Source organism: Motacilla alba, chromosome 25, assembly GCF_015832195.1.
Source record: "Motacilla alba alba isolate MOTALB_02 chromosome 25, Motacilla_alba_V1.0_pri, whole genome shotgun sequence".
Taxonomy (NCBI): domain Eukaryota; kingdom Metazoa; phylum Chordata; class Aves; order Passeriformes; family Motacillidae; genus Motacilla; species Motacilla alba.
In genome coordinates, this window is record NC_052040.1 from 1520225 (window position 1) to 1540303 (window position 20079).

Consider the following 20079-nt stretch of genomic DNA (forward strand, 5'->3'; position numbering starts at 1 on the left):
CAGGGAGCTGGGGTCACAGGAGTTTGGGGGCCCTGGAATTGGGAACTGCGGGGAGTCAGGGTCCTGGAGAGGTGAGATTTGGGATGCATGACACCCGAACGTGGGGGACCCTAGAGATGGAGGGTCACAGGGATCAGTGACCCTCAGATGTGTGGGGCCACCCTGGGACAGTGGGGTCACGGGGGAAATGTGGATCCCAGGGCTGCAGGATCCTGGGGAATTGTCACAGGGATCAGTGACCCTCAGATGTGTGGGGCCACCCTGGGACAGTGGGGTCACGGGGGAAATGTGGATCCCAGGGCTGCAGGATCCTGGGGAATTGTCACAGGGATGAGTGACCCTCAGATGTGTGGGGCCACCCTGGGACAGCGGGGTCAGGGGAAATGTGGATCCCAGGGATGCAGGATCCTGGGGAATTGCCACAGGGATGAGTGACCCTCAGATGTGTGGGGCCACCCTGGGACAGCGGGGTCACAGGGGAAATGTGGATCCCAGGGAAATTGTTGTCACGGGGATGTGTGACTCCTGCAGGAGGCGGGGGTGGGGAGCTGGGCTCACAGGGGTGTGCGACCCCCGGGCTGTGCAATCTGCACCGTGGGGCTCACCCTGGGGATGCACAGGGACCCCCAAACCTGAAGTGGGGCGCTCAATGCACGACACCTTGGGGGTGCTCCCCCCCCTTCACCGCACCCCCCCAAAGCTGCCCCGGTGCCCTCCCCGCTGCTCTCCCGGTGTTCTCCCGGTGCCCGCGGGGCGGTCACGCCGGTGCAGCCGGCGCTGCTCCCCCCGCTCGGAGCCGGATCCCCGCCGCCCCTCCCCGGTAGTGCGTCCCGCCCCGCCCCGCTCCGCTCCGCCGCGGGCAGCCCCGGCCCCGCCGCGCTCCCGCCGCCGCTGCCGGTGTCCGGCATGGTCCTGCCGGTGCTCGCCGGCGTCTGCCTGGCCGCCACCCTCGCCATGTTCGCCACCGGCCTGTGAGCGATCGGCGGCGGCCCCGGGCGGGGCGGGGGCGCTGGGAGCGCACCGGGGCCGGCTCGGGGGTGCAGCGAGGGCCGGGGGCGCTGGGGGTGCAAGGGGGGGACCCCAGGGCCGGTCTTGGGGTGCACTGGGGGCCGTGGGGAGGGGATTTGAGGGATGAGGGTGCGAGGAGGACAGCAGGGTTGGTTTTGGGGTGCCGTGGGGGCCTCGGGGAAGGGGAGTTTGTGGGTGCAGGGGGGCCCCATGGGAGATGAGGGTGCGATCAGGACCCCAGGGCCGGTTTCGGGGTGCAGTGGGGGGCCTGCTAGGAGGGTTGGGGGAGCAATAGTGAGGGTACCAGAGGCATTTTGGAGGCTGCAGTGGAGGCCATGGAAGGACATCTGGGGGTAAAATAGGGAAGGTGTTAGGGCCAGTTTGGGGGTGCAGTGGGGAGGCCAGAAGGGGGATGTAATGGGGACCAGTTTGGGGGTGCAATGGGGGCCACAGGGAGGTGTAATGGGGAGGGCATCAGGCCCGGTTTGGGGGTGCAGTGGGCCATGATGGCTGGTGCAGAGGGATTGGGGGTGGTGCTGAGTCCCATTTGGGGGTGCAGGGGGAGGAGGGGGGGTGTGCAGTGCCTGCCGGCTGCAGAGACTGGAGCCTCCCCCACCCCAGCACTGCCGGGCACCCAGGAGGCCGCTGCCCTCCGCCCTCCCCAGGTCTGACCTGCGCCAGATGTTGGCGACCAAGAGTGTGGAGAACATCCAGTTCCTGCCCTTCCTCACCACTGATGCCAAGTACGGCGGGGTCGGGTCCTGGGGAGGGGGCTCGTATACATTTGAGGGGACAGGGGGGATCCCCCAGGCTGCAGCCAAGTGCCTGTGCCATATCCCTGCAGCAACCTGAGCTGGCTGGGCTACGGCTGCCTGAAGGGGGACGGGACAGTGATCACCGTCAACGCCATCGGGGCAGCCCTGCAGACCCTCTACATCCTGGTGTATCTCTACTACAGCCCTGCCAAGGTGGGGCAGGGCCCTGGGGCGATGGGGAGGATGGGGGGACCCTCACCCTGACATCCCCCCTGCTGTTCCTCCCAGCGCCCCGTGCTGCTTCAGGTCCTGCTGCTCCTGGCTGTGGTGGTCACCGGCTGTGGCTACTTCACCATCCTGGTTGACACGGGGACACGCCTGACACACCTGGGGCTCTTCTGCAGCGTCTTCACCATCAGCATGTACCTCTCACCGCTGGCTGACCTGGTGTGTGGGGCTTGGCAGAGCTGGGGCTTGCCAGCCCAGGCCCTGCCTGACGTTTGCTCCTGCAGGCCAAGGTTGTCCGGAGCAAGTCAACGCGGTGCCTGTCCTTCCCCCTGACCGTCACCACCCTTGTGGCCTCCAGCAGCTGGACACTCTATGGCCTGCAGCTCCGTGATCCCTACATCACAGTGGGTTGGGGTGCTGGAATGCTGAGGGGTGCCGTCCCATCCCACTCTATCCCCTCTCATCATGTCCCAACCCATCCTACTCCATTGCATCCCACACAGTCCCATCCCCATCCCACCCCACCCTGGGGGGCTTCATCTGCATCCCACCCTTCTCCATCCCATCCCATTGTGTTCTGTCCTCCTCCTGCCCCATATCATCCCATCCCATTCCCATCTCACCCCACCCCATCCCCATCCCACTGCCATCCCATCTTATCCCATCCTATCCTATCCTTCCCCACCCCACTGCCATCCCATCCCATCCCATCCCATCCCATCCCATCCCATCCCATCCCATCCCATCCCATCCCATCCCATCCCATCCAACCCATTCCCCTCTCATGGCTCAGCTGAGCACTTGGCTTGGTGCCGGCCCCGTTCAGCACCGCCTGTGTCACCCAGCCAAGGGTGACAACGCTCAGCATGATGATTATTGATTTTAATTAATTAGCTGGGATGGGGCCAATAAACCTCCCCTGGCACCACGGGGGGAGGGGTACATCCACTGTCCCCCCATGTCCTCCCACAGGTCCCCAACGTGCCCGGGATCGTCACCAGCCTCGTGCGGTTCTGGCTCTTCCAGCGGTACAGGCCAGAGCAGGACAAGCCCTACAGCCCCCTGCCTGCCTGAGCGGCGCCCTCAGGAGCACCCCAACTCTGCCCTGGGCTGGCCCCAGCGCTGTCCCCTTGGCCACTCCCAGTGGGACACCAGGAAGGACCTCCAGCCCTGCATCCTTCAGTGAGCTCTCAGCGATGCCTTTGGGGTACCACAAGCCCCTCAAACCCAGGGTGGGAGGATAGTTATCCATGCCTACGGCCCTGCCTGGCACCAGGATTTCGAGGGACAGGGCTTTTGAGCGGCTTCCAGGGGTCCAGGTGTCACTTTTGTATGGATTCAAGTGCCTTTTAATAAATCAGAGACTTCCCAGAGCCTGCTTCTTGTAGCTGCTGCTGAGGACGGTACGGCTCCTGGCCCTAGAGCTGCTTTGGGAGCCCCCTGTGGCCAGCCAGGGGGGCTCCTTGTGGCCAGCCAGGGGGCTCCTTGTGGCCAGCCAGGGGGGCTCCTTGTGGCCAGCCAGGGGGGCTCCTTGTGGCCAGCCAGGGGCTCATTCTGACACCCCCCGGGCTCTGGCAAACCCTCGGGAGGCGTCAGCCCTAGTGTTGGGGCCACGAGGGGACCCCAGGGAAGCCAGCGCTGCTCTGAGCCCCCTTTGGGAGCCACCCATCACGGCGTGGGGGTGAAAGGCTGTGGGACTGAGGAGCAGCCACCGTGGCAGGAGCGAGGAAACTGTGGCTGCAGCTCTCTGGTCACAGAGAGCAACGGGAATCGATGGGAATCCTTGCTAAAGCCCCGTGGATCGAGCGGGCCCGGATCAAGCATCGATGCTCTGTCAATTAACCAATTAACAGAGATCTGTAATGAAGATATCGGGCTGGTGCCTCGGTGGAGGGGCCAAATCACACAGCAGAGAGCAGAGCCTTGCAGAAAGAGACCCCCCACCCCATGCAGAGCCCCCCAGGACCGAGGAGCCTCGTCCCACACTCCGGCCAGACGACGCCGTTGGGATGAAGGATGCTGGCAGGAGCTGTGCTGTGCCTCCGCTGCTTGAGCACACCTCACACACGGCCTGGAAAAATCCATACGAAGGGACAGAGCTGAGCGCCGTGCCAAGGGAAGGAGGACGAGCTCCCGGCGTGCTCTGTCTTGCCCCGTTGAGCCGGGGCTCTCCGTGCCTGCTCTGGCTGCTCCCGGGACTTGGCCCAGCAGGGAGGAGCCCCCAGCCTCGGGAAAGGGCTCCCAGCCTGGCCCCACAGAACTCGGGAAAGGGCTCCAGCCTCGGGAAAGAGCTCCCAGCCTTGGGAAAGGGCTCCAGCCTGGCCCCAAAGAACTCGGGAAAGGGCTCCCAGCCTGGCCCCACAGAACTCGGGAAAGGGCTCCCAGCCTGCCCCCAAAGAACTCGGGAAAGGGCTCCCAGCCTGCCCCCAAAGAACTCGGGAAAGGGCTCCCAGCCTGCCCCCAAAGAACTCGGGAAAGGGCTCCCAACCTGGCCCCACAGCCTCGGGAAAGGGCAGCTTTCTCCACGGCCCCACCCCGGCTGCCAACCAGTCGCTCCAGCTGCCCCGTGCCAGGAGCGCCTGTGACGTGGCCCCTGGTGCCAGCTCCCGGGTGCCTCTGTGCAGGGAGGAGCCGCAGCCACACGGGCTGGGAGGAGCTCCTCATGGCCATGAGTAGAGCCTCTGGATCGCCCTGAGGAGCCCCTGGACGGCAATAAGTGGCCCCTTGAAGGCCATGAGTAGCCACTGGGTGGCCATGAGTAGAGGCTCTGGATTGCCATGAGCAGCCTGCACAGGGTCATGGGTAGATCACAGGTGGCTCTAAGTAGCCCCTCGATGACCACAAGGAGCCCCCTGGCTGGCTGTCAGTAGCCCCTGATGGCCACCGGTAGCTCCAGATGGTCCCAAGTAGCCTGTCAGTAGCCCCTGATGGCCACAAGGAGCCCCAGATGGTCCTGAGGAGCCTGTCAGTAGCCCCTGGCTGGCTGTCAGTAGCCCCTGATGGCCATGTGCAGGCCCTGGATGGCCACAAGGAGCCCCTGGCCGGCTGTCAGTAGCCCCTGATGGCCACCAGTAGCCCCAGACTGTCCCGAGGAGCCTGTCAGTAGCCCCTGGCTGGCTGTCAGTAGCCCCTGATGGCCATGTGCAGGCCCTGGATGGCCACAAGGAGCTCCTTGGCTGGCTGTCAGTAGCCCCTGATGGCCACCAGTAGCCCCAGACTGTCCCGAGGAGCCTGTCAGTAGCCCCTGGCTGGCTGTCAGTAGCCCCCGATGGCCACAAGGAGCCCCAGGATGGGGCTGGATTGCCATGAGTAGCCTGCACAGAGTCACGAGCAGCCCCTGCATGAGCACAATCTACTGGCCAGACACACGTAGCCCCTTTGAATGGTCATGAGGAGCCCGTGGCTGGCTGTGAGTAGCCCCTGATGACTCTGAGTAGCCCGCAGAGGGCTGTCAGTAGCCCCCTGTGGTCCTGACCCCACCAAGGCCCCACGTGGCCAAATCCAGGGCAGTGTCACCCCCCGCAACCACCCGAGTGCCAGCGAGGGCTCAGAGCTTCCCACCCTGCTCCCACCAGCCTTTGCTGCTCAGGAAACAGCTAATTAGCTGCTCCTGCTAATTAACCCGAGTCCTCCCTCCCGCTCCCAACTGCTCCTTTCTGCAGAGCACACACAGCTGCTAATTACAACCCCAAAGCCCTTCGGCTGGAGGAGCTGGTGGCTGCCAGGGCAGCAGGGTCCTGCACAGGGGGTCAGAGAGCAGAAATGGGGGTCCCCAGGAGCGAGCCCCTCCCCAGACAGGGCCACCCACCCCTCCCTCTTCCCAGTGAGGCGCTGTGGATGGGCAGAGGAGCCGGGCGAGCTCCCCTGGAGCTGCCGGGGGGGTGTGGAGGACACCACGCCGCAATTTAAAGGCTGTGTGGCCCGCCCCGCCCTGGCAGTCCCTCTCCTCCTGGCCGGGAACTCGGCCAGCGGGACGGGATGAGGCTCCTGCAGCTCCCACCTGCCAGGGTGAACCGCATCTGAGCCGGGAATGTGTCTGGGGCACGGCCCCGGTGCCGCATCGCACTCCAGAGAGCTCAGCGAGGGGCTGGACCAGCTGTGGGGACACGCATGGAGACCCTGCCCTTCACAGAACCCCCGAATCCTCCCTGCGCACACCAAGAGCCGAGCGATTCCCCCGGGAGAACCAAGAGACTCCTCCGGGTGCCTTCCAGCAGCACCCGAGGCTCCCAGTGCCTGCAGTCCCCGTCCCCACCATGTCCCGGGGTCACACACAGCACGGCCAGCACCGTCCCGGGTCTTTATTGGGGTCCCAGGCGCAGCCCCCGAGGCTCCCGGTGCCCGCACCCCATGTCCCCGCCGTGTCCCGGGGTCACACACAGCACGGCCAGCACCGTCCCGGGTCTTTATTGGGGTCCCAGGCGCTGCCCCCGAGGCTCCCGGTGCCCGGAGCCCCCCGTCCCCGCCGTGTCCCGGGGTCACACACAGCACAGCCCCCCTCAGGGCCTTCACGGGGCTCCCAGGCGCAGCCCCCGCCGCCGCAGGTCGGCCCGCGCCGCCCTGATGTGCTCCTGCAGCTCGGCCGCCGCCTCCTCGCAGTCGTTGAAGGTGGCCAGGCGGTAGCCCACGGTGGCCAGGGAGTAGCAGCCGAAGGCCACGAGCAGGTAGACGGGCAGCGGCAGCAGCGCCTGGCGGAGCGGGGCCGGCGGCTGCAGCCCCGGCGGGGCCAGGGCCAGCGCGGCCCAGGCCGAGCCCAGCAGGGCGAGTCCGCAGAGCCACTGGGCCAGCTTGGTCATGGCGGCCTGAGGGGAGAGGGGTGTCAGAGGGGACAGGGGAGGAGCAGAGCGGGAGAGCCATGGGAAGTAAAGGGGAGAGAGCGGAGGGGCACGGAGGGAAAGAGGAGAGAACCGGGAGAGACGGGGCGCCCCACGCCGGGCGCAGTCTCCCCCGGCACCTCCTGATGGGAGCGCGGGCCCAATTCCCCCTGGGCCTCCACCCGCCGGACCGAGCCCTCCCCAAAGACCCGGCCCCGGACCGGGCCCTCCCCAACGACCCGGCCCCAGACTCGGGCCCGGCCCCGGACGGGGCCCAGCCCCACCCCCACCTGGCTCGGTCCCGCTCCCGGTGCCGGTCCCGCTCCCGGCCCGGCGCCGCGATGACGTCACGGCGGCGCCGCGCGCGAGGGCTGCCGGGAATTGTAGTTGCGCGGGGCCGCGCCGGAGCGCGCCCCCTGCTGGCGGGGCGGCAGCACCGGGAGCCCTCCGGGAGCCCCGGCGCGGCCCCGCTCCCGGTGCCGCAGGAAGCGCCGGGCTTTGTCGGCCGCCGCCGGGGCCGCAGGAAGCATCTGGTTTCCTGCACGTCCGGCCGGAGGGGTGCCAGGGACCCGGCGTGGGAGCGAGTCCCGCCCGCCCTCCCACGGCTGCGGGAACCGCGCCGTTCCCACCCCCCCGCCAGCCGGGCAGCCCCCGGTGCCCCCCCGGTGTCGTGCGGAGGGCACGGACGAGTCTGTGATGCCCTGCCAAAGGCATGGCCCGAGCTGTGCCGGCACAGCGGTCCGGTTGCAGCTGGGGCTGGACCCCCAGAGCCCCCGGTGCCCACGCCAGAGTCTGCTCCGGTCCTGGCTCCGCTGGCATCTTCCTCCCTCGCAGGTCTGGGCGCACAAAATGCCACAGCACATCTCCCATCCTTGGCTACCCCCACCTCCCCGGGCAAGCCAGGACCTACCCCAGGCTCCAGGGCCACTTCCAGCACACAGCAGGGCCAGGAACTGGGCTGGCAGCTGGCACAGGGGACAAGAAGCTACAAAGAAATGGCTTTATTGGGCAGGGGGGAGTCCCAGATCGGCCCCAGGAAGGGGCAGCAGGACATCAATTTCTCTTCCTGCCCTTGCCCACAGCCTTGGCAGGAGGGGCGACAGGCGCTGTGGACTGGTAGAGGGTGGAGGAGATCTTGTTGATGTAGTAGAGACCCACCATGGAGAAGATGAGGCTACGGGGGCAGAAGGGAAGAGGCTGCTCAGCTACTGGGGGCAGGAACAGGCCAGGCTCACCCCAACACCTTCCCCTGGATCCCACTCCTGCCCTTCCTATAAACCAACACTTTCCATTTGGATCCCACTCTCCTGCCCTTCCTAACCCAACAATTTTCCCCTGCATCCCATTCTCCTGCCCTTCCCAAACACCTTCCCTTGGATCCCACTCTCCTGCCCTTCCTAACCCAACAATTTTCCCCTGCATCCCTTTCTCCTGCCCTTCCCAAACACCTTCCTTTGGATCCCGCTCTCCTGCCCTTCCTAACCCAACAATTTGCCCTTGGATCCCACTCTCCTGCCCTTCCTATAAGCCGACACTTTCCATTTGGATCCCACTCTCCTGCCCTTCCCAAACCAACAATTTTCCCCTGGATCCCATTCTCCTGCCCTTCTCAAACACCCTCCCTTGGATCCCACTCTCCTGCCCTTCCCAAACCAACAATTTTCCCCTGGATCCCACTCTCCTGCCCTTCCCAAACACCTTCCCTTGGATCCCACTCCCCTGCCCTTCCCGCCAGCCCCCCGATGCTCCCTGCCCAGCCCCCCGCCCCCCTCCCGGTGTCCCCCCGGTGTCCCCCCGGTGTCCCCTGGCTCTCTGCGCGTACCAGGTGGTCACACAGACCCTGTGGATGAGGCCAGAGGCGAACAGGGCCAGCAGGAGGCAGGTGAGGACTGTGGGGAAGCAGAGATGCTGCTGCAGGGCTGCCCCGGGGATGGGGGGCAGCAGAATGTCCCCCAGGGGAGCTGTCACAGCTCCGGGGCAGGGAGGGACAGCCAGCGGCACTGCCGGAGCACCCCCAGCCCTGGGGACACCGCCGTGTCCCCGCTGCCCCCCCGGGCTCCCCCAGCACTCACTCTCAGGGAATATCTTGGCCTGGAAGCCCTTCCCGAAGATGAGGTTCTCCAGGTTGTTGAAGGCCTGGGAGTGGAGTTAAGGCACACAACGGGGTCCTGCTGTCCTGCTCCCCTCCTTTCCCATCCTCCCTGCCCGCTGGAGGGCACCAGGCCCAGTTTGGGGGTGCAATGGGGGCCATGGGGGTGTAATGGAGAGGGCATCAGGCCAGTTTGGGGTGCAATGGGGGCCATAGGGGTGTAATGGGGAGGCTATCAGGCCCAATTTGGGGGTGCAGTGAGGGCCACGGGGGTGTAATGGGGAGGGCATCAGGCCCAGTTTGGGGGTGCAGTGAGGGCCAAAGGGGAAAGGCCAGTTTGGGGGTGCAATGGGGGCCACGGGGGGGTATAACTGGGGGGGCATCAGGCCCAGTTTGGGGGTGCAGTGAGGGCCAAAGGGGGGGTGTGATGGAGATGACACCAAGGCCAGTTTGGGGGTGCAGTGGGGAGGGCACAAGGGGGCTGTTATGGGGGCTGCTCCCCGCCACCCCTGTGGTCCCGTTCCCAGCCCCCCGTCCCCCCCAGCCCCTCTGGGGGCCCCAGGGATGCCGTGAGGGAGCAGACGAAGAGCGCCGAGCCCAGCAGGCCGCCCTGGATGGTGAGCCACTCGGTGGAGGCCAGCTGCCGGCTGTACATCTGCATCCCGGCGAACAGCAGCAGCGACAGCAGCGACGACAGCGCCAGCGACGTGCCCGTGCCTACGGCTGCGCCCCGGGGCCAGCTCAGCACCGGCACCGGGGCAGGCCCGGGGCTGAGCTCGGGGCCATGCCGTGCCCCCTTCCCCCAGCCCAGCTGGCCCCGCTCCCGGTAACCCCGTTATCCCCGTGCCCCCAGTACCCTCCTGCCCTGTCACACCTCCACTCCCTCCCCGTTACCCCCGTGCCCCGGTACTTCTCCCGCCTCAGTTACCCCCCGTTACGCCCCCGTTACACCTCGTGCTCCCAGCATTCCCATTAGCACCCTGTCTCCGTTCCCCCGGTTCCCCCCGGTTCCCCCGGTTCCCCCCGTTACCCATGGTGCCCCCGGTTCCCCCCGGTTCCCCCGTTACCCATGGTGCCCCCCGTTCCCCCCGGTTCCCATGGTGCCCCCGGTTCCCCCCGTTACCCATGGTGCCCCCCGTTCCCCCCGGTTCCCCCCGTTCCCCCCGGTTCCCCCGTTACCCATGATGCCCCCGGTTCCCCCCCGTTCCCCCCGGTTCCCCCCGGTTCCCCCGTTACCCATGATGCCCCCGGTTCCCCCCCGTTCCCCCCGGTTCCCCCCGGTTCCCCCGTTACCCATGGTGCCCCCGCCCGTCCCGGGGCCGCTCCCGGTGCCGCCGTTCCGCGCACGCGCACTCCGCCCGCGCGCCCCGGGGCCACGGCGGCAGCGCCGGGCCGCGCCACTGCGCGTGCGCGGGAGGCCCCGCCCCTCCCGGCGCGCGCCCCCCGGCGGCCGGGAGTGGCACTGCATGGCCGCGCCGTCCCAGAGCGCCCTCTGGCGGCGGGGACGGGAACGGCGCCGGTACGGGACCCCAGCACCGGCCCCGGCACCGGCACCGGGAGCGTCCTCGGGAGCACCCCCGGGAGCACCGCCGCTACCGGTGCCGTGCTCATCCCGCCCGCGGCCCGCCCCCGGCGCCGCTCCCCGAGCGTCGCTCGTCGGGGGATGCCCGGGGGTGCGGCGAGAGCATCCCCCCGCGCCGTCCTGCCCGCTCCGCGCACCGGTGCCGCCCCTCCGGTGTCTCCACCGCCCTCCGGTGCCGGCGGGGCGGGCGCCGCCGAGCATGCGCGCCGCCGCCCCCCGCCCTCCCCCCGGCTCCGCCGCTCCCTGCAACACACCGGGGCGATCGCGGCCGCCGCTGCTGCCGCCGCCGCCGCAGGCACGGGCGCGGGTAGCGGAGCCATGGCCGAGGGCGAGGACCTGCAGACCTTCACCTCCATCATGGACGCGCTCGTCCGCATCAGCGTGAGCGGCCGCGGTGGCGCGGGGGGGCGGACAGGGGTCCTCCGGGAGCGGGTCGCCGTGGCAACGCGGCGGGGACCGGGGGGGAGGGCGATGCCCTTGAGGGGTGGGCGGGCAGAGGACCCGCACCCCGGCTCACCGCAGCGACCCCCGGGGAGAGCCGTCCGTCATCGGGACCCCCCCACACCGAGCCGTGGTCGAGCCGGGAGCCCCGGGTGCGGAGAGGGCAGCCCCATCCCGGCCCTGATCCTGGTGGCCAGCCCGGTGCTGGCGCTGGTCCCAGCGGCGGGGCGGTCTGGGCTGTGCTATGGGTCCGGCCCCAGCCCCCATCGCAGCCCCCATCACCATCCTGGCCCCCATCTCCTTCTCCATCCCGGTTCCAATCCCACACCCATCCCAGTCCCCATCCCCATCCCAGCCCTGGGCCCATCCTGGCACTATTCCCAGTGCTGGTCCTCATCCCCATCCCAGTCACCATCTCCATCCCAGCCCTGGGCCCATCCTGGTGCTGATCCCAGTGGTGCCCCCCCTCCCCATTCTACTGCCAGTCCTGATCCTGGTCTGATCCTGGCCCTGCTCTGGGCCCAGCCCCAATCCCATCCTCACACCAGGCCTGGGTCCCATCCAGGTTCTGATCCCAGTCCTGGTCCTGATTCTGACCATGCTGCTCGTCCCAGGCCTGATCCTGGCTCTGATGCTGGTCCCTGTCCTCACCATCCCCCCATCCCTGCTCCTGCTCCTGGCTCTGGTGCTGCTCCCAGGCCTGATCCTGACCCTGCTGCGATCCCAGGCCCCAGCCCCATCCCAGTGCTGCTCCTGGTTCTGAGCGTGCTGCTGCTCCCAGGCCTGATCCTGACCCTGCTGTGATCCCAGGCCCCAGCCCCATCCCAGTGCTGCTCCTGGTTCTGAGCGTGCTGCTGCTCCCAGGCCTGATCCTGGCTCTGGTGCCAGTGCTGGCCCCAGTGCTGGTCCTGCTGTGGCCCCAGTTCCCATCCCCAGGCCAGCCCTGGGCTTCATCCTGCTGCTGGCCCTGACATTCCTCAGGCTGCTCCCAGGCCTGATCCTGGCCATGATGCTGGTCCCAGTCCTCTCCCCGATCCCGGTGCTGCTCCTGACACTGGCCCTGGTCCTGGTTGTGGTTCCAGTGCTGACCCTGATCCTGCCCCTGCTGCTGATGCCAGCTCCATTCTTCATCTCAGTGGCAGCCCTGATCCTCATCCTGCTGCTGGTCCCGGTGTTTGTCCTCATCCCGTTCCTGGTGCTGGTCCCAGGCCCCATCATTGCCCTGATGATGGTCCCAGTCCTTGTCTTCCTCCCAGCCCGGGTCCCAGTACCAGTCCTGATGCTGGTCCTGATGCTGATCCTGGCCCTGGTGTTGATTCCAGGCCCTGGTGCTGATCCCAACTGTGATACTGGTGCTGATCCCAGTCCTGATGCTGATCCTGGCCCAGGTGCTGATCCTGGCCCTGGCCCTAGTGCTGGTCCCAGGCCCTGATCCCAGCCCTAGTGAGGGTCCCAGCCCTGCTTCTGATCCGGGCCCTGGTCCTGGCCCTGGTGCTTATCTCAGCCCTGATCCTGGCCCTGGTGCTGATCCTGGTCCTGGTGCTGGTCCTGGCCCTGGTGCTGGTCCTGGTGCTGATCCTGGCCCTGGTCCTGGTGCTGGTGTTGGTCCTGGCCCTGATCCTGGCCCTGGCGCTGGTCCTGATGCTGGCCCTGGTCCTGATCCTGGTCCTGGTCCTGGTCCTGGTCCTGATCCTGGCCCTGGTCCTGGCCCTGGTGCTGATCTCAGCCCTGATCCTGGCCCTCGTGCTGATCCTGGCTCTGGTGCTGGTGCTGGTCCTGGTCCTGATCCTGGCCCTGGCGCTGGTCCTGATCCTGGCCCTGGTCCTCGCCCTGGTCCTGATCCTGGCCCTGGTGCTGATCCTGGTCCTGGTCCTGATCCTGGCCCTGGTGCTGGCCCTGGTGCTGGCCCTGGTGCTGGTCCTGGTGCTGGTCCTGGTGTTGGTCCTGGCCCTGGTGCTGGTCCTGATGCTGGCCCTGGTGCTGGTCCCATCTGGTCCCGGCCCCGCGGTGTCCCCGGCGGGTGACGCTCCCGCTCTCTCCGCAGACCAGCATGAAGAACATGGAGCGGGAGCTGGTGTGCCCGGTGTGCAAGGAGATGTACAAGCAGCCGCTGGCACTGCCCTGTACCCACAACGTGTGCCACGTGTGTGCCAGCGAGGTGCTGCTGCAGCACGGCCACCTGTACTGCGACCCCACCTCCGAGCCCACCTCGCCTGCGGCCACCCCGTCCACCCGCAGCCCCCGCCTGGGCCGCAGGGCTGTCCCCAAACCCGACCGGCTGGACCGCCTGCTCAAGTCAGGTGGGGCTGGAGGGGCTGGCAGGAGGGACGGGGCAACAGGGGGGCACTGGAGATGGCAGGGGTGGCTGAGGGGATGGGGACAGGGATGGCTGGAGGGGTTTGCGACAGCCAGAGGGAATGAGGACAGCCGGAGGGGGCAAAGATGGCTGGAGGAGAAGGGGGTGGCTGGAGGGGACAGGGATGGGTGGTTGGAGGAGATGGGGACAGGGCTGGAGAGAAGAGGGGTGGCTGAGGGGATGGGGACAGGGATGGCTGGAGGGGTTTGGGACAGCTGGAGGGGATGGGGACAGCTGGAGGGGACAGAGGTGGCTGGAGGAGAGAGGGATGGCTGCAGGGAACAGGGATGGATGAGGGGATGGGGACAGGAATGGCTGGAGGGAACAGGGATGGATGGAGGGGAGGTGAATGGCTGGAGGGGATGGCAGAGGGAGTAAGAGCAACAGAAGGGATGATGATGGCTGGAAAGGATGGGAACAGGGATGGCTGGAGGGGCTGGGAGCAGGGACAGCTGGAAGGGATGGGGGTGGGGATGGGGCTTTTTTTGCCCTGCTGACCCCCTGACCCCATCCCCGCCTCCCTCCCACAGGCTTCGGCACCTACCCGGGGCGCAAGCGGGGTGCCGTGCACCCCCAGACCGTCAGCTTCCCGTGCCCCGCCTGCCAGCGGGACGTGGACCTGGGCGAGCGGGGCCTGGGCAGCCTCTTCCGCAACCTGACCCTGGAGCGGGTGGTGGAGCGCTACCGGCAGACCATCAACATCAGCGCGGCCATCATGTGCCAGTTCTGCAAGCCCCCGCAGCTGGAGGCCACCAAGGGCTGCACAGAGTGCAAGTCCAGCTTCTGCAATGAGTGCTTCAAGCTCTACCACCCCTGGGGCACGCAGAAAGCCCAGCATGAGCCCACGCCCCCCACCCTCACCTTCCGCCCCAAGGTGGGTCCTCCTGCCCTGATTAGGGCTGAGAGGGTTGGGATTGTCCAGCCTGGAGAGGAGAAGCTTTGAGGTTTCCAAATTGAGGCCTTCTGGTGTCTGAAGGGAACTTTTGAAAGGATGGGGCAAGACTGTTCACAAGAGCCTGGAATGACAGGGCAAAGGGCAGTGGGTTCACATTGAAAGAGACTAAGTTTAGGTTAGATATTAGGAAAAAATTCTTGTGAGGGTGGTGTGGTCCTGGGACAAGTTGCCCATGGAAGTTGTGAATGCCACACCCCTGGAAGCGTTCGAGGCCAAGGTGGGGCTCTGAGCAATGGGGTCTGGTTGAGGATGTCCCTGCTCGTGTCAGGAGGGTTAGAACAGGATGATCTTCCAGGTCCCCTTCCAACCCCAGCCATTCTGTGATTTTGAGATCTGGGGTGCAGGGGTGGGACTCTGCAGGGGTGGAGGGGGTGCAGAGCCCCGCTGAGCCCCGCTGTGCCCGCGCAGGGGCTGATGTGCCCGGAGCACAAGGAGGAGGTGACTCACTACTGCAAGACCTGCCAGCGGCTGGTGTGCCAGCTCTGCCGCGTGCGCCGCACCCACACCAGCCACAAGATCACTCCGGTGCTCAGCGCCTACCAGGCCCTCAGGGTAAGGGCTCCTGGGGCCAGGCTGGGGCTCTGTGGGGAATTGGGGACACCACAGAGCCCCAGTGCAGATGGGGGGTGTGGGGCAGGGGCTGCTGGCACCACATCTCATCACCTTCCTGCAGGAGAAGCTGACAAAGAGCCTCGCCTACATCCTGAGCAGCCAGGACACGGTGCAGACCCAGATTGCTGAGCTGGAGGAGACAGTGAAGCACACTGAGGTAAGGGCAGAGGATGCCCATCTGTCCCTGAGTTGTCCCTAGGCAGGGGTGGCACAGCCAGCCCAGTCCCCTCTGGTCCCAGGACGTGCCACACGCTGACCCTGCCATGTCTGTGCCCTGCAGGTAAACGGCTCACAGGCCAAGGAAGAGGTGTCCCAGCTGATCCAGGGGCTCTGTGCCATGCTGGAGGAGAAGCGGGCCACGCTGCTGCAGGCCATCGAGGAGTGCCAGCAGGAGCGGCTGGCCAGCCTGCACGGCCAGATCCGGGAGCACCAGGCCATGCTGGAGAACTCGGGCATGGTGGGCTATGCCCAGGAGGTGCTGAAGGAGACTGACCACCCCTGCTTTGTCCAGGCTGCCAAGCAGCTGCACAACAGGTACCGGGCTGCGGGCACGGGGCTGCCGGGGGCGCTGGGACCCTCTGGTGCCCGAGGTGGCACCCTGACATCCCCGCTCTCCGGTGCTGCAGGATCCTCAGGGCCACCGATTCGCTGCAGAGCTTCCGTCCTGCAGCCAACGCCTCCTTCAGCCACTTCCAGCTGGATGTCAGCAGGGAGCTGAAGCTGCTCACTGACCTGGCCTTCATCCGAGGTAAAGGCACTGGGACCCGGGCACCGGCTGTGCCCCGTGCTGAGGCACAGCCCCTGCAGGCAGAGCGGGTCCCTGCCCGCCTCGGAGCTGCAGCTCGGCCACGGCTGCCCAGGGCTGCTCGCGGATCTGCCGGTGCCCCCTCCCCGTCAGGGACAGCCCCCGCCCCCGCAGCCCCCAGAGATAGCCCTGCCCTGCCCTGTGTCCAGGCCAGGGGCAGGCAGGCAGGGCCGTGGTGCCAGGTGAGGGCAGCAGCAGTGCCGCAGGGTGAGTACGGAGCTGCCCTGCTGCCGGGCAGGCGCTTCCCGCAGGGCAGGAGCCGCGTGGCCCTGCCAGACCCGCTGGCGACACGTTTCAGACCTGCTTCTACCTCTCTTTGTTTATAGGCTGCGGCCGCTGCCGAGGCGTCACCGAAGTAACTGAGGCAAGTCACACCCCTGCCCCAGAGCCACCCCGCTCTCTCTTCCCATCCCTCCATCCCTCCATCCTGCTCCCGTCCCTAGCCCCGCTCCGCTGCCATCCTCCATCCCCGTCCTGCCCGCCGGCGCTGGCAGCCGGTGGCTCTGCCTCCTCCATCTGCCGCCGCTCCTCCTGCCCTCCCACCCCCTCTCGCCACATTTCCATCCCCATCCTCACCCCATTTCCATCCCTCTCTCGCCCCATTTCCGTCCCACTCCTTGCTCCATTTCCATCCCCTTCCTTGCCCCATTTCTGCCCCCTCTCACCTTGTTTCCATCCCCTTCTTCACTCCATTTCTGTTCAACTCTCACCCCACTTCTCTCCACACTTCACCTCGCTTCTGTCCCATTCATCATCCAATTTTCTGCTCCCTCCTCATCCCATTTCTGCTCTCCCTTGCCCCATTTCAACCCCATCCTTGCCCTTTTTCCACTTTCTTCTCATCCTGTTTCTATTCCCCCACTTTCCATTTCCATCCCAGTCTCACCCCATTTCCATCTGTCTCACCCCATTTCCATCCTCTTCCTCACTCCATTTTCATTCTCTCCCTGCCCCATTTCCACTCCTCTCCTCGTTCAATTTTCTTCCTCCTCTTGTCCCATTTCCATTCCTTTCCTTGCCTCATATTTGTCCTCCTTCACGCCATTTATGTCCACATTCTTCCCCATTTGTGTTCTTGTCTGCACCCCATTTCCCTCCCGCTTTCACCCCATTTCCCTCCTCTTCCTCACTCTATTTCCACCCCTCTCCTTATCCCATTTCTTTTCCCCCTCGCCCCATTTCCATCTGCCTCCTTGCCCCAATTCCCTCCTGCTCACCCCATTTCTTTCCCTTTCTGCATCCCATTCCCACCTTATCCTTGCCCCGTTGTGGCCCCATTTCCATTCTCCTCTCTGTATTTCCATCCTACTCTCACCCCGTTTCTGTCCTCTTCCTCTCCCATATCCATCCCTCTCCTTGCCCCATTTCTACCTCCCTCCTCATCCTGTTTCCTTTCTCCTCCTTGTCCCATTCCCATCCTTTCCTTACCCCTCTTCCACCTGCCACCCTTCATCTCCCCTCCCCGCCCTGCCTCTGTTCCTGCCAGTGTACCTTCTACCACCCTCCATCCCCATCTCCTCCTGCCCCTCCTCCTCTCCTGCTGCCTCCACTTTCTCTCTCTCTCTCTCTCCTCCCTCCTGACTTGCACTCGGCCTGTCTGGTCCCTGGAGCCCCACAGCAGCAGCTCCTCTGTCTCCCCGACTCTCGCTCTCCTCCGGTGCCGACACACGGTCTCCGCAGTCAGACCCCTCTAGACTCTGCTGGTTGTGCGTCCGTCCGTCCGTCCGTCCGGAATCCCGGAATGCCCCCTCCCTGCGTCCGGCCGCCTCCCTGCCCGCGGGGCGGGGGATGCCGCCTGACGCGCCGCTGCCGCCTCTCCCCGCAGCGCCCGAGGCCCCCGTCATCGACACGCAGCGCACCTACACCTACGACCAGATCTTCCTGTGCTGGCGGCTGCCGCAGCACTCGCCGCCCGCCTGGCACTACACCGTGGAGTTCCGCAAGACCGACGCCAAGGCCAAGGGGCTGAAGCTGTGGCAGCGGCGGGAGGAGGTGAGGGGCACCTGCGCCCTCGTCGAGTACCTGGACACCGACAGCGTCTACGTGCTCCGGGTGAAGGGCTACAACAAGGCGGGTTTCGGGGATTACAGCGAGGACATCTACCTGCACACGCCACCTGCCCCAGGTGAGAGGGAATCGGATCACGTCGGGGTCACCAGTTGTAAGACTCCATCATCAGAACACATGAAAAAGGCACTTTATTATTAGAAATCTACAGTTCTTATAGAAGCAAAGGTGGACCTAAGACCTGATAGGCCTTTAGGAATCTTCTCTCACCTATTGGTCAAGAAGGCTCAACTCCTTCTTGTAAACATCTTTGACAAACAGAGATTGCCTGCTAGGTGCAGAGATTGAGATAATAATTGTTTTAATTCTTTCTCTGAGCTTTCTCACAGCTTCTTACAGCTTCCCAGGAAAATCCTGGGAGAACTGTGTCTCTCTCTGCTCAGAGGATGTGTGATTACCACAGATGGGTGCTTGGATCGACGCGGGGCGCCCCGCCGTGCTGTGCTGCTCACTTTTCTCCTCTTTGTCTGCTCCCCACAGTCCTCAACTTCTTCCTGGACAACCGCTGGGGCTTCAACCGGGACCGGCTGGCCATCAGCAAGGACCAGCGCGCGGTGCGCAGCGTGCCCGGCATCCCCATGCTCTTCGCCGCCGAGCGCCTGATGACCAGCTGCCACCTGTCCATCGACCTGGTCATCGGCGACGTGGCCATCACCCAGGGCAAGAGCTACTGGGCCTGCTGCGTGGACCCCAGCTCCTACCTGGTCAAGGTGGGCGTGGGGCTGGAGAGCAAGCTGCAGGAGTGGTTCCAGGTGCCGCAGGACGTGGTGAGCCCCAGGTGAGTTTGGGGGGTGCAGGGCCTGTTCCTGCCTCCCCAGCAGGGTGTCAGGGGGCTCCTGCAGGGGACATCTCTCCACTAGGCCCAGAACAGACCCCTTCAGCATTGCTGGGGAGTCCCATGGGCAGCCAGTCCAGCCAGGGGGGCTGCTGGGTGCTGAGACACCTTCTCAGAGTGGCTATGGGAGCTGGACCCTCCACCCGGGTACTCTGCGTGGCAGGTGGAGGGGCCACAGGTGGGGCAGGGCCCTCCTGGGTGGGTGCCTGTCCCTGGAGGTGTGGGGGGATCTCCAGCCTGTCCAGCGGGAGGACTCACCTGTCCCCGCTCTACAGGTACGACCCCGACAGTGGCCACGACAGCGGGGCAGAGGACACAACGGTGGAGGCACCTCCTCCCTACGCCTTCCTCACCATCGGCATGGGCAAGATCCTGCTGTCGCACGGCTCAGCCCTCACGTCCCGCGACCCCAACGGCTGCACCGTGCCCCTGCCCCCACGCATCGGCATCTGCCTGGACTACGAGCAGGGCAAGGTGAGCTTCTACGACGCCGTGTCCTTCCGCGAGCTCTGGGAGTGCGGCGTGGACTGCTCGGGGCCCGTCTGCCCCGCCTTCTGCTTCATTGGAGGGGGGGCCCTGCACCTCCAGGAGCTGGTGGCCAACAAGCAGGAGAGGAAAGTGACCATCGGGAACTTCGCCAAGCTGGACTGAGCCACGCCCGCGGTCCCCACGTGCCCCCCGGGCACCCTGCAAGCGCCAGGGGGACACAAGTGGCCAGGGAGCAGAGCAGAGCAGGGGTGGCCCCGGCCCTGCCACCACTGGGGACAGGCCAGGTGTTTGTTTTGTGGGATGAGGGGGACGGGGACAGCTTTGCCGTCCCCTCCTCGCCCTGTCTGCTGCCCCTAGCTCCAGCTCGGCCCCAGGCTGCTCTGGGCTGGGGCTGTGGGCAGGGCTGGCAGAGGGTCAGCCCTAGAGATGGGTCAGAGAGGGGGACGGGGCTGCGCAGGGAGGGGGGTGGAAGGTGACAGTGGGGTGACAGTGCAGGGGAGAGGCTGGATGCTGGTTGGGGTGGGGGAGGCAGCTGGGGTGGGGGAGAGGGTGGGGGGGAGGCTGGGCTGGAACAAGGTGTGAAGATGTTTTGTAAAATGGCTCATTTCCAACGTGGATCATCTGGCTGCAGCCAGGCACGGCCCCTGCACCCAGCCAGTGCGGGGTCCCTCCCGTGGGCTGCCGGGCACCTCAGTGCCTGCCTGCCACCTGCTCTGCCCTGTCCTTGGGGAGCAACGTGCCTGGCCAGCCCTGCCCGCGGCCCGAGGGCCACACTTGGCTCCCGTTACACCGCTCAGTGCCCAACCCACGGCTGGGCTGGGCTGGGCCTGCAGGGTCTGGGTCTGACCCACCAGGGAGCCCCAGCACCGTGGGGGCTGTGCCAGCAGTGCCACACCGGGATCTGTCCGAGCTGCTGTCATTTCTCCTGGGTCCTGTTACAACAAACGCTGTATTTTCATGGTTTCCTACAATAAACTGCAATGCCAGACTTGTCCAGAGCCTCCCTGGCACAGGGGAGCCATGGGACCGAGCTGGGCACGGGG

General features: G+C 66.0%; 4 protein-coding genes across 4 annotated transcripts; 2 read left to right on the forward strand and 2 right to left on the reverse strand.

The window, feature by feature from the left end:
- Positions 1-817: 817 nt before the first annotated feature.
- SLC50A1 (solute carrier family 50 member 1) lies at positions 818-3381 on the forward strand. The gene is made up of 6 exons (XM_038161868.1): positions 818-971; positions 1674-1751; positions 1853-1976; positions 2052-2210; positions 2276-2395; positions 2964-3381. The coding sequence occupies exons 1-6, from the start codon at positions 907-909 to the stop codon at positions 3063-3065; spliced, it is 648 nt and encodes a 215-aa protein (XP_038017796.1). The 5' UTR covers positions 818-906; the 3' UTR covers positions 3066-3381.
- A 3041-nt stretch (positions 3382-6422) lies between these two features.
- DPM3 (dolichyl-phosphate mannosyltransferase subunit 3, regulatory) lies at positions 6423-7239 on the reverse strand. Its single transcript, XM_038161870.1, has 2 exons — positions 7096-7239; positions 6423-6793 (listed from the first exon to the last, which is right to left on the reverse strand). The coding sequence occupies exon 2, from the start codon at positions 6785-6787 to the stop codon at positions 6500-6502; it is 288 nt and encodes a 95-aa protein (XP_038017798.1). The 5' UTR covers positions 6788-6793; positions 7096-7239; the 3' UTR covers positions 6423-6499.
- A 552-nt stretch (positions 7240-7791) lies between these two features.
- KRTCAP2 (keratinocyte associated protein 2) lies at positions 7792-9966 on the reverse strand. Its single transcript, XM_038161869.1, has 5 exons — positions 9962-9966; positions 9463-9617; positions 8878-8941; positions 8628-8694; positions 7792-7979 (listed from the first exon to the last, which is right to left on the reverse strand). Exons 1-5 carry the CDS (start codon positions 9963-9965, stop codon positions 7859-7861), a joined length of 411 nt encoding a protein of 136 aa, XP_038017797.1. The 5' UTR covers position 9966; the 3' UTR covers positions 7792-7858.
- Positions 9967-10430: 464 nt separating this feature from the next.
- Positions 10431-20024, forward strand: TRIM46 (tripartite motif containing 46). The gene is made up of 10 exons (XM_038161858.1): positions 10431-10857; positions 12962-13217; positions 13804-14147; positions 14637-14780; positions 14902-14997; positions 15121-15374; positions 15467-15588; positions 17471-17770; positions 18193-18490; positions 18823-20024. The coding sequence occupies exons 1-10, from the start codon at positions 10558-10560 to the stop codon at positions 19196-19198; spliced, it is 2490 nt and encodes an 829-aa protein (XP_038017786.1). The 5' UTR covers positions 10431-10557; the 3' UTR covers positions 19199-20024.
- The last annotated feature ends 55 nt before the right edge of the window (positions 20025-20079 follow it).